The 12,091-nt window shown below is 40.2% G+C and overlaps 1 protein-coding gene across 2 annotated transcripts in view; it reads left to right on the forward strand.

Annotated features, from left to right (window-relative positions):
* The window catches only part of RNF17 (ring finger protein 17), a 128,560-nt gene that overhangs the window by 78,834 nt on the left and 37,635 nt on the right, over positions 1 to 12,091 (forward strand). For both annotated transcript variants that reach the window (XM_030922126.1, XM_030922127.1), the window contains 2 exons: positions 634 to 754; positions 10,751 to 10,871. In XM_030922126.1, the coding sequence (XP_030777986.1) occupies positions 634 to 754; positions 10,751 to 10,871 (242 nt within the window). The remainder of the gene's footprint in view (positions 1 to 633; positions 755 to 10,750; positions 10,872 to 12,091) is intronic.

Raw genomic sequence — 12,091 nt, forward strand, 5'->3', positions numbered from 1 at the left:
AGACTAGCCTGGCCAACATGATGAAACTCCGTCTCTACTAAAAAGATAGAAAAAATTAGCCGGATGTGGTGGCGTGTGCCTGTAATCCCAGTTACTTGGGAGGCTGAGGCAGGAGAATTGCTTGAACCCGGGAGGCGGAGGTTGCAGTAAGCCGAGATCACGACACCATTGCACTCCAGCTTGGGTGACAGGGCGAGACTCGGTCTCAAATAAAAAAAAAAAGAAAAAAAAATTACAAGTGAGCAAAAGGGAGAATCTCTCAGAATCATTGTTCAATATTTTTGTTATCTATACTTTCAGATGCATCTTCTGTGTTTTCAGCAGTTATAAAATCAGACTATAAATCATCCTGTAACCTTCCTTTTACAAGTAATTAATGTATCATAAGTGTCTGTAATGAATGCTTGTTATTTCAGTATGTGAATGTGCAACAGTTCATTCAGCCACTTTGCTTTCAGTGATTTGTGTTTATAAAGTACTTTTACAGACATCTTCACACATTATTTGATTATTTCTAATATGTATTAAATTCAGACGTAAAGATTAGTTTTGTACACACTTAAATAAAACTTGAATTCTAAAGTAGGTAGAAATTAAATTTTTTTCTTAATAGTGAAATTTTGTCTGACCCAGGCAATTAAATGTAAGTTGGCCTATATTGAACCATATAAAAGGACAATGCAGTGGTCCAAAGAAGCTAAAGAAAAATTTGAAGACAAGGCTCAAGATAAATTTATGACATGTTCAATTATCAGTAAGTTCCATTTTTACTTGCTATGTAATCACATATGATTTTAAATAACATGAATAACATTTGTCAAATCTTAGAATAAATTCAGTGTGCCATCAGTAGTAGTGGTGAGAGAGAAGATTTGTTGAGAATTAGGTACAATGGAATTATATCTTTTGTGGACTCTAAAGTCATCAGGACAAAAATCACCATAAAAGAGCAAGTCACCCTTGACATGGCCCCTTGAAGGCCCTAAAGCCAGGAATTAGCTTCTCTTATTTGTTTGCATTTTTGCTAGGACTCTGTCCTTGTCTTTGACATAGTGGATGCTAAGATTTAATATCCAGGAAAGTGAAGGGAGGTGGGACTTGATTGGCAAATAGCTTTTCTTTGCCTCGCTGGCTTAAGCGAATTCGACTGTGGGTTCTCAGCATAATTTGAAAAAAGTTACTCCTTTTTTGGAGCAGTTGGGCCCAAAAATAGAGCCACTAGCCCACAATTTTGTAACATAACAAGTTGTAAAAATCAGCAGTTCAGTAGCAAAATTGGTTCTGAATTGGCATGAGGCTATATATAGTCTTTATCTTGTTTGTAGTGAATATTCATATTTTACTTCAAGGTAATGTTTGTTTATGGGCTGCTGCCCCAGACTCTGCTGGGGGTGTTAGATACACATACAGGATAGGTGCCAAGTAGCTTTTCTTGTTAGAAGAATTTTGAATTCTGAAACATGTCTGGCCCCAAGGGTTTTAGATAGGGGGATTGGGAATCTGGTTTGGTTTTTTTTTGTTTTTTGAGACAGGGTTTCATTCTGTCACCCAAGCTGGAGTACAATGGGGTGAACAATGGGCTCACTGCAGCCTCAACCTCCAGGGCTCAAGTGATCCTCTTGCCTTAGCCTCCCGTGTAGCTGGGACCACAGGCACACGCCACTATGGCCAGCTAAGTTTTAAATATTTTTTGTAGAGATGGGATCTTACTTTGTTGCTCAGGCCAGTCTCGAACTTGTGGGCTCAAGCGATCCTCCCTTCTTGGCCTCCCAAAGTGCTGGGATTACAGGTGTGAGCCACTCTGCCTGACCAGGAATCTGTTTTTCATCTGATATTTTGATCAGTTCCAAAGCTGTAACACACACTGGCTGGGCTGGGTTAATGAATAGTAGTGCAGGATTTATGAGACCGTGTTTACTTAGCATAGATGTGTAGGACTTTCAGGGGTAGTTTTTACTGTATCCATGTCTTTCTTTTATCATAAGACTATTAGACTATTCACTGTGAGGAAACTGGAGTTTAGAAAGTCATAACCTAGAAATGATAGTATATCTCTGATAATTTATTTACTTCAGAGCAAGAAATTGTTCTAAAGAAATAGTGTCATTTAAGAGGAATGTGATTTATACAGAGTGTGTCTTAGGCTATAGAAGTTTTCTATCTAGCTTCTCTGAAATGAACAAATGAATTGGTCCTTGAACAGTCTCCACTGATTTTGAGGTAACTTTAACCTATATAACTGTTTTCCAGCCTTCCTTTAGGAATCGCATTTCATGGGGTTTTTGCACCTTCCTAGAATAATTTCCCATGGACAATCAATCAAGATTTCTTGGGTTTCTTTCTTGATTCCTCTTCTTTCTTTCTCACATAATAATTTAATACCAGTGACATCCAAACACTAGCTGTGGCATAGTTATTAATAACCTAGATTATTTTATTTAAGGAGTGCCAGAGGGCCTTGTCCAACCAAAACTATCTTTCCCCATTCACCTGTACAGCAGTAAAATTGTGAGTTCAAGACCTTTATAATACAGTGAACTACCACAGCTGAGAACAGGAACCTGCCATTCATACATGCTGTGTTACCTTAGAAAGCAAGGAACATTTATATTTGATTAAGAGGAGAGCAGTGAAGATAATAAAGGTACAGAACACAGAGAAAGTTGACCCTATTGGAATAAAGAACTTTTTGCATAAGAAGTATAAAACTAAAAAACTAAAGTTAACACAAGAGATGGAAAAGCAGGCAGATCAAAGTTTATTGAGGCTCAGTGTTGCTTAGCCTTTTGTGTCTAGATAATTTATCTAGACCACTGAAAAGTAGCCAGGAATTTTTTTTTTTTCGACTCCTGAAAAAAAAGCGTTTTAGGCCAGGTGTGGTGGCTGATGCCTGTAATCCCAGTATTTTGGGAGGTCAAGGTGGGTGGATCACATGAGGTCAGGAGTTTGAGACCAGCCTGGCCAACATGGGGAAACCCTATCTCTACTAAAAATAAAAAATACTAGCCAGGTATGGTGGCACACACCTGTACTCCCAGCTACTTGGAGAGTGAGGCAGGAAAATCACTTGAACCTCAGAGGCAGAAGTGAGCTGAGATTGTGCCACTGCACTCCAGCCTGAGTGACAGAGCAAGACTTCGTCTCAAATTGAAAAAAAAAAAAAAGGCAACAAACCCTCTGCAGGAAGCAGACTGCTCCTGGAGGACCCGGGAGACCCCCCCCAAAACTGTGAGTGCCCCAACTGCAGAAGTGGGAAAGGGAGACCCTCCTTTCCCGAAAACACACTTTCACTGGAGAAGCTGAAGGTCTGTTTGTGGGAGAAGTTTCCAACTTTACCTGGAGCTGAGTCATTTTGGAGAGCCGAGCGAAATACAGGGTTCGTAGAAGCAGCAGAAAGGCCCTGGGAACTTGCTGGGTCCCCAAGCAGCCCCTTCCTGCCTGGTGCCACAGGGATTCAATGGGAGAGGAGCAGGGGGTAAAACTCCACAAGGAGAAGGAAATCTCTAGCTGAACTTGGTAATAATTTGAACAGGGTGAGAAACCTCCTGGCCAGAATTTGGGGGAGGGTGCAAATCTGGTGTGCAGACTCCACAGGCATAGGGGAAGAACCAAGCCCTTTTCTTTCCCAGCTGGGAGGCAGATAACCTGGGACAGGTTTTCAAACCCATATTGCTCTCCAGCTGGACACAGACTGGGGACTGGTGGGGGGAGCACAGTGGGAATGAAACTGGCCCTTTGGTTTGTGTGGGAGCTGGGTGAGGCCTGTGACTGCCATTGTTCCCCCACTTCCCTGACAACTTGCATGACTCAGCAGAGGCAGCCATAATTCTCCTAGGCGCACAACTCCAGTGATCTGGGACTCTCACCTGTATCCCCCATAGCAGCCTCAGCAAGACCCACCCAAGGAGAGTCTGAGCTCAGACACACCTAGCCCCACCCCCAGCTGATGGTCCTTCCCTACCCACCCTGGTAGCTGAAGACAAAGGGCATATAATCTTGTGAGTTCTATGGCCCCGCGCATTGCCAGTTCCTTCCCATACTACCACAGCTGATGCACTCTAGAAACTGCCACCTCTGGCAGGAGGCCAACTGGCGCAAAAATAGAGCGTTAAACCACCAAAGCTAAGAACCCTCATGGAGCCCATTTCACCCCATCACCACCTTGACCGGAACAGGCATTGCTATCCACGGCTGAGAGACCCATAGGTGGTTCACATCACAGGACTCTGTGCAGACAACCCCCAATACCAGTCCAGAACCAGGTAGACTCTTTGGGTGGCTGGACCTAGAAAGAGACAATAATCCCTGTAGTTCAGCTCACAGGAAGCCACATCCATAGGAAAAGGGGAAGAGTACTGCATCGAGGGAATACCCTGTGAGACAAAAAAATCTGAATGACAATCTTCACCTTAGACTTTCCCTCTGAGAGAACCTATCCAAATAAGAAAGAACCAGAAAACCAACCCTGGTAATATGACAAGGCTCTTCAACACCCCCTCAAAATCACATTAGTTCAGCAGCAGTGGATCCAAACCAAGAAGTAGTCCCTGATTTACCTGAAAAGTAATTCAGAAGGTTATTAAGCTAATCAGGAAAGAAAGGCGAAGCCCAAGGGAAGGAAATGCAAAAAACAATGTAAGAAGTGAAGGGAGAAATATTCAGGGAAATAGCTTAAAACAATAAAAAAATTCAGGAAGCTTTGGACACACTTTTAGAAATGCGAAATGTTCTGGAAAGAGTGGAACAAGTAGAAGAAAGAAATTCAGAGCTTGAAAACAAGGTCTTCGAATTAACCCCATCCAACAGAGACAAGGAAAAAAGAGTAAGAAAATACGAGCAAAGCCTTCAAGAAGTCTGGGATTATGTTAAACGACCAAACCATAGAATTCTCTTCTTCCTCAGGAAAACGTATTTAGGGAAAGAATTCAGGAAAACTTCCCCAGCCTTGCTAGAGACCTAGACATCCAAATACAAGAAGTGCAAAGCTTGGAAAACATATTTGGGGGAATAATCAAGGAAAACTTCCCAGGCCTTGCTAGAGACCTAGACATCCAAATACAAGAAGCACGAAGACCTGGGAAATTCATCACAAAAAGATCTTTGCCTAGACACATTGTCATCAGGTTATCCAAAGTTAAGGATCTTAAGAGCTGTGAGAAGCACCAGGTAACCTATAAAGGAAAACCTATCAGATTACCAGCAGATTTATCAGCAGAAACCCTACAAGCTGGAAGGGATTGGGTCCCTATCTTCAGCCTCCTCAAACAAAACAATTGATCAGCCAAGAATTTTCTTTCCAGTGAAACTAAGCATCATATATGAAGGAAAGATACAGTCTTTTTCAAAAGACAAAGGCTGAGAGAATTCGCCATTACCAAGCCACCACTACAAGAACTGCTAAAATTTTGGAGCTCTAAATCTTGAAACAAATCCTGGAAACACATCAAAACTGAATCTCTTCAGAGCAGAAATCACACCAGACCTGTAAAACAGAAATACAAGTTAAAAAGCAAAAACAAAAAAACCAAAGTACGCAGGCAACAAAGAGCACCATGAATGCAATGGTACGCACATTTCAATGTTAACATTGAATGTGAATGACCTAAATACTCATGCTCACGTAAGAGACACAGAACCACAGAATGGATAAGAACTCACCAATCAACCATCTCCTGCCTTCAGGAGACTCACATAACACATAAGGACTCACGTAAACTTGAACTAAAGGGGTGGGAAAAGGCATTTCATGCAAACGGACACCAAAAAGGAGCAAGGGTAGTTATTCTTACATCAGACGAAACAAAGCAATGGCAGTTGAAGGAGACAGAGAGGAACATTGTATAATGGTAAATGGCCTTGTCCAACAGGAAAATATCATACTTTTAAACATATATGCACCTAACACTGGAGATTCCAAATTTATAAGACAATTACTAATAGACCTAAGAAATGAGATAGACAGCAACACAATAATAGTAGGGGACTTCAGCGTTCCACTGACATTATTAGACAGGTCATCAAGACAGTCAACAAAGAATGGATTTAAACTATACCTTGGAACAAATGGACTTAACAGACATATACAGAACATTTCATCTAACAACCACAAAATACCCGTTCTATTCAACAGCGTATGGAAATTTCTAAGACCATATGACCTCAATAAATTTAAGAAAATTGAAATTATATCAAGCACTCTCTCAGACCACAGTGGAAGAAAACTGGAAATCAAAAGGAACCTTCAAAACCATGCAAATACTTGGAAATTAACCTGCTCCTGAATGAGCATTGGTTCAAAAACAAAATCAAGATGGAAATTAAAAATTTCTTTGAACTGAATGACATAATGACACAACCTATCAAAACCTCTGGGATACAGCAAAGGCAGGTGCTAAGAGGAAAGTTCCTAGCCCTAAATACATACATCAAAAAGACCGAAAGAGCATAAACTGACACTCTAAGGTCACATCTCAAGGACTAGAGAAACAAGAACAAACCAAACCCAAACCTGTCAGAAGAAATAACTAAGGTCAGAGCAGAACTAAATGAAATTGATTGAAACAAACAAAAATACAAAAGATAAACAAAAAGTTGGTTATTTGAAAAGGTAAATAAAATTGATAGACCATTAGCAAGATTAACCAAGAAAACGAGAGAAAATCCAAATAACCTCACTAACAAACGAAGCAGGAGATATTACAGCTGACACCACTGAAGTACAAAAGATCATTCAAGGCTACTATGAACACTTTTATGCACATAAACTAGAAAACCTAGAAGAGATGGATAAATTCTGGAAAAATACAACCCTCCTAGCTTAAATTAGGAGGAATTAGATATCCTGAACAGACCAACCCCAAGCAGCAAGATTGAAATGGTAATTTAAAAATTACCAACAAAGAAAAGTTCGGGACCAGACGGATTCACAGCAGAATTCTACCAGACAATCAAAGAATTGGTACTAATCCTTTTGACACTATTCCACAAGATAGAGAAAGAAGGAACCTTCCGTAATTCATTCTGTGAAGCCAGCATCACCCTAATACCAAAGCCAGGAAGGGCACAACCAAGAAAGAAAACTATAGACTGATATCCTTCATGAACATAGGTGTTAAAATCCTTAACAAAATAGTAGCTAACTGAATCCAACAACATATCAAGAAAGTAATCCATGATCCAGTGAGTTTCATACCAGGGATGCAGGGATGTAACATATGCAAGTCAATAAATGTGATACACCATGTAAACAGAATTAAAAACAAAAATCACATGATCTCAATAGATGCAGAAAAAGCATTCAACAAAATCCAGCATCCCTTTATGCTTAAAACTCTCCGGACTTCGGCGTACAAGGGACATACCTTAATGTATTAAAAGCCATCTATGACAAACCTACAGCCAACATAATACTGAATGGGGAAAAGTTGAAAGCATTCCGTCTGAGAAGTGGAACTAGACAAGAATGGCCACTCTTACCACTCCTCTTCAACATGGTACTGGAAGTCCTAGCCACAGCAGTCAGACAAAAAGAAAGAAAGGGCATCCAAATCGGTAAAGAAAAAGTTAAACTGTCACTGTTTGCTGATGATACGATCGTTTACCTTGAAAACTCTAAGGACTCCTCAAGAAAGCTCCTAGAACTGATAAAATAATTCATCGAAGTTTCCGGATACAAAATAAATGTACACAAATCGGTAGCTCTTCTGTACACCAACAGCGACCAAGCGGAGAATCAAATCAAGAACTCAGCTCATTTTACAATAGCTGCAAAAAAATAAAAAACGTAGGAATATAACTAACCAAGAATTCAAAAGACCGGAAAACTACAAAATACTGCTGAAAGAAATCATAGAGGACACAAACAAATGGAAACACATCCCATGGATGTGTAGAATCAATATTGGATGGGTAGAATCCATCTGATTCTACCATATTGCAATGGTACCCATATTGATGGGTAGAATCAATATTGTGAAAATGAACATACTGTCAAAAGCAATCTACAAATTCAATGCAGTCTCCATCAAAATACCACCATCATTCTTCACAGAATTAGAAAAACAATTCTAAAATTCATATGGAGCCAAAAAAGAGCCCACATAACCAAAGCAAGACTAAGCAAAAAGAACAAATTCGGAGGCATTACAATACCTGATTTCAAACTATACTATAAGGCCATAGTCACCAAAACAGTGTGGTACTGGTGCAAAAATAGGCACATAGACCAATGAAACAGAATAGAGAACCCAGAAATAAACCCGAATACTTACAGCCACTGATCTTTGACAAAGCAAACAAAAACATAAAGTGCGGAAAGGACACCCTTTTCAACAAATGGTGCTAGGATAATTGGCTAGCCACATGTAAGAGAATGAAACTGGATCTTCATCTCTCACCTTGTATGAAAATCACTCAAGACTGATTAAAGACTGAAATCTAGGAATGGAAATATAAAAATTCTAGAAGATACCATTGGAAAAACCCCTCTAGACATTGGCTTAGGCAAGGATTTCATGACCAAGAACCCAAAAGCAAATGCAATAATAGCAAACATACATAGCTGGGACCTAATTGAACTAAAGAGCTTTTGCACGGCAAAAGGAATAGTCAGCAGAGTTAAACAGACAGCCCACAGAGCGGGAGAAAATCTTCACAATCTATGCATCTCACAAAGGACTAATATCCAGAATCTACTACAATGACCTCAAACAAATCAGTAAGAAAAAAATCTCATCAAAAAGTGGGCTAACAACATGGATAGACAATTCTCAAAAGAAGATATACAAACGACCAAAAAAGGTACGAAAAAATGCTCAACGTCACTAATGATCAGGGAAATGATCAAAACTACAGTGCGATGCCACCTCACTCCTGCAAAAATGGCCATAATCAAAAAATCAGAAAACAGTTGGTGTGTGGGTGGGGTGAACAGGGAACACTTCTACACTGCTGGTGGGATTGTAAACAGGTACAGCTGCTATGGAAAACAGTGTGGAGATTCCTTAAAGAACTAAAAGTAGAACTGCCTTTTGATCCAGCCTTCCCACTGCTAGGTATCTACCCAGAGGAAAAGAAGTCATTATTCAAAAAAGACACTTGCACACGCATGTTTATAGCAGCACAATTCACAATTGCAAAATCGTGGAACCAACCCAAATGCCCATCAATCAATGAGTGGATGAAGAAACTGTGATACACACACACACACACACACACACACACACACACACACATGAATATAAATGATGGAATACTACACAGCCATAAAAAGGAATGAATTAACAGCATTTGCAGTGACTTGGATGAGATTGGAGACTGTTATTCTAAGTGAAATAACTCAGGAATGGAAAACCAATAATCATACATTCTCACTGATATGTGGAAGCTAAGCTATGAGGAGGCAAAGGAATGGACTTTGGGGACTTGGGGGTAAAGTGGGAGGGGTGTGAAGGATAAAAGACTACAAATACGGTGCAGTGTATACTGTTTGGGTGATGGGTGCACCAAAATCTCACACATCACCACTAAAGAACTTACTCATTTAGCCAAATACCACCTGTACCCCTGTAACTTAATGGACAAAATTTTTAAAAACCTTTTAAATGTATACTGTTATAATTCTTATAACTTGGTTAATATAGAATGTTGCTGTTGGTAATGGTTATCTTTTTATTTAGAATCGTTCTGACTAGCAGCTACCAGCTGGAAAGGCATAGGCATATACGGATCTCAGTGCATTTTTTAGATACGTTTTCTAAAGAAATTTCTCTGTCATATTTCAGATACTTATTGACCAATTTCCCTGTGCAGTGTACCATAAATAAGTAAACAGACACATGAGACACAAGCCTTACACTCATTTAACTCCCAGTCTAGTTTAAGAAATAGATCTGATAAACAAAAAGAATTAAAAGTTAGATAGTTTGTCCTAAAAAACACAGGCACAGAAAAAAGTTGTAGTTAATTGAGGGCTCTAGATTGAGTTTTTGTTGTTTTAAACTTTGTGCCATTTTTATAAAAGCTGTAAACCTTTGCAGATGATCACTGGCCTGAGTTAACTTTCATTCACCTTGGTCCTCCTGGAACTTGGTTGAGTTCCATAAAACAATTAAGAATACAACAGAACACTTCTTCAAATGAATATATTTATATTTTTCTGAATCTAAAAGCTTTGAACTGATTTCTTTATATAATGGCACACAGTAACCTAAAATAAGATGTTCACTAATTTGTATATGTTACAGATAACACTGACAATTCACTGACAATTCATTTATATCTGCAAAATACTACTTTAACGCCTAGCCACTATGACATTATTCTACAAGAAATGTCATGTATGCAAATGAAAGAAATTAAGTTTCCAATTTTTTAAAAATTGCCTCATTTAGGCCGGGTGCAGTGGCTCAGGCCTGTAATCCCAGCACTTTGGGAGGCCAAGGTGGGCAGATCATTTGAGGTCAGGAGTTCGAGACCAGCCTGGCCAACATGGTGAAACCCCGTCTCTACTAAAAATACAAAAAAAATGAACTGGGCGTGGTGGCGCATGTCTGTAGTCCCAGCAACTCGGGAGGCTGAGGTAGGAGAATCACTTGAACCCAGGAGGCCGAGGTTGCAGTGAGCCGAGATTGCGCCACTACACTCCAGCCTGGGCAACAGACTAAGACTCTGTCTCCAAAAAAAAAAAAAGCCTCATTTTGTATATTTTGTGACATCTTTCTTTCCCCGAATTTTCTTAATGGTTTTACAGAAATTCTGGAAGATAATGTGCTCTTAGTTGAGCTTTTTGATTCTCTTGGTCCTCCTGAAATGACAACTACCAGTATTAATGACCAGCTAGTCAAAGAGGGCCTTGCATCTTATGAAATAGGGTAAGTAGATACGTAAACTTTCATTGTTAGTTCATATTCATATGTAACATTGTAATTGCAAGAAGGGAAACTGGCATATCATTCCCCACTGGAGATGTGCTTAGACTGTAGACCTGGGAATTTTCCCTGTCCTGGACCAGAAAAAATAGAAAATAATTGAAGTCATTAATCTAATGAGGACCAGAGTGACTTTTCCCTCCATTACTAAGAAACTCAGAAACCAAGAGAAAGGCTCCTTGAGAATGCTTCTAAGGAAAGGCGACTGGTGTCTTATTTCTGCTTAGGAAGCCCCTTGTGCCTGATTGAGAAAGGAATTGGGAAGAGAAATGGCAGGATGGAGAATAAGCGTAGTGGTAGAGTAGCTTACATTTCCATTTGTAGAAATGTTAATTTTCTGGGATTCAAGTGGATACTTGGAATGATAACCAGGCTTGGGCCATTGTGCTAATACTCACCCCGGACAGGCTCGTGGTTAGGGTGACCTCAGAAGCAGAGGAGTAGAGTGGTGGCAAGGACAGGTGGGAGGGTTTTGAGGTCAAGACAAAGAATTCTTCCACAGTAGGGACTTGTGTAGTGGGAGTGGCCCTGGAGGAGGCTGAGGTGGGTGGATCACTTAAGAAGAGTTTGAGACCAACCTGTCTAATATGTTGTAACCGTCTCTACTGAAAATACAAAGATTAGCTGGGCGAGGTGGCGTGCACCTATAGTCCCAGCTACTTGGGAGGCTGAGGCAGAAAAATCGCTTGAACCCAGGAGACGGAGGTTGCAGTGAGCTGAGATTGTGCCACTGCACTCCAGCCTGGGTGACACAGCGAGACTCTATCTTAAAAAAAAAAAAGAAGAAAGCAAGTATTCAGATAGCACCCACACGTGATGCCTGTCAGCATAAGCCAAAGAAGTAGTGACACCCCATAGAGGCCTACATTGACTCATACTAGTATTAATGATCTGTGGCCATGCTTTCCTTCTCACTCTCATGCTGGAGGAGCTAGAATCAGGAGCTTTTCCACTATAGGTCTCAAATGAGAGCGGAAAAGAAATGAGAATAAACATTCAAATTAATGTTGGTCTGGGCTGGGCACAGTGGCTCACGCCTAAAATCCCATCACTTTGGGAGGCTGAGGCAGGCAGATCATGAGGTCAGGAGTTTGAGACCATCCTGGCCAATATGGTGAAACCCTGCCTCTACTAAAAATACAAAAAATTAGTGGGGTATGGTG

This window comes from Rhinopithecus roxellana, chromosome 18 (assembly GCF_007565055.1).
Source record: "Rhinopithecus roxellana isolate Shanxi Qingling chromosome 18, ASM756505v1, whole genome shotgun sequence".
Taxonomy (NCBI): Eukaryota; Metazoa; Chordata; class Mammalia; order Primates; family Cercopithecidae; genus Rhinopithecus; species Rhinopithecus roxellana.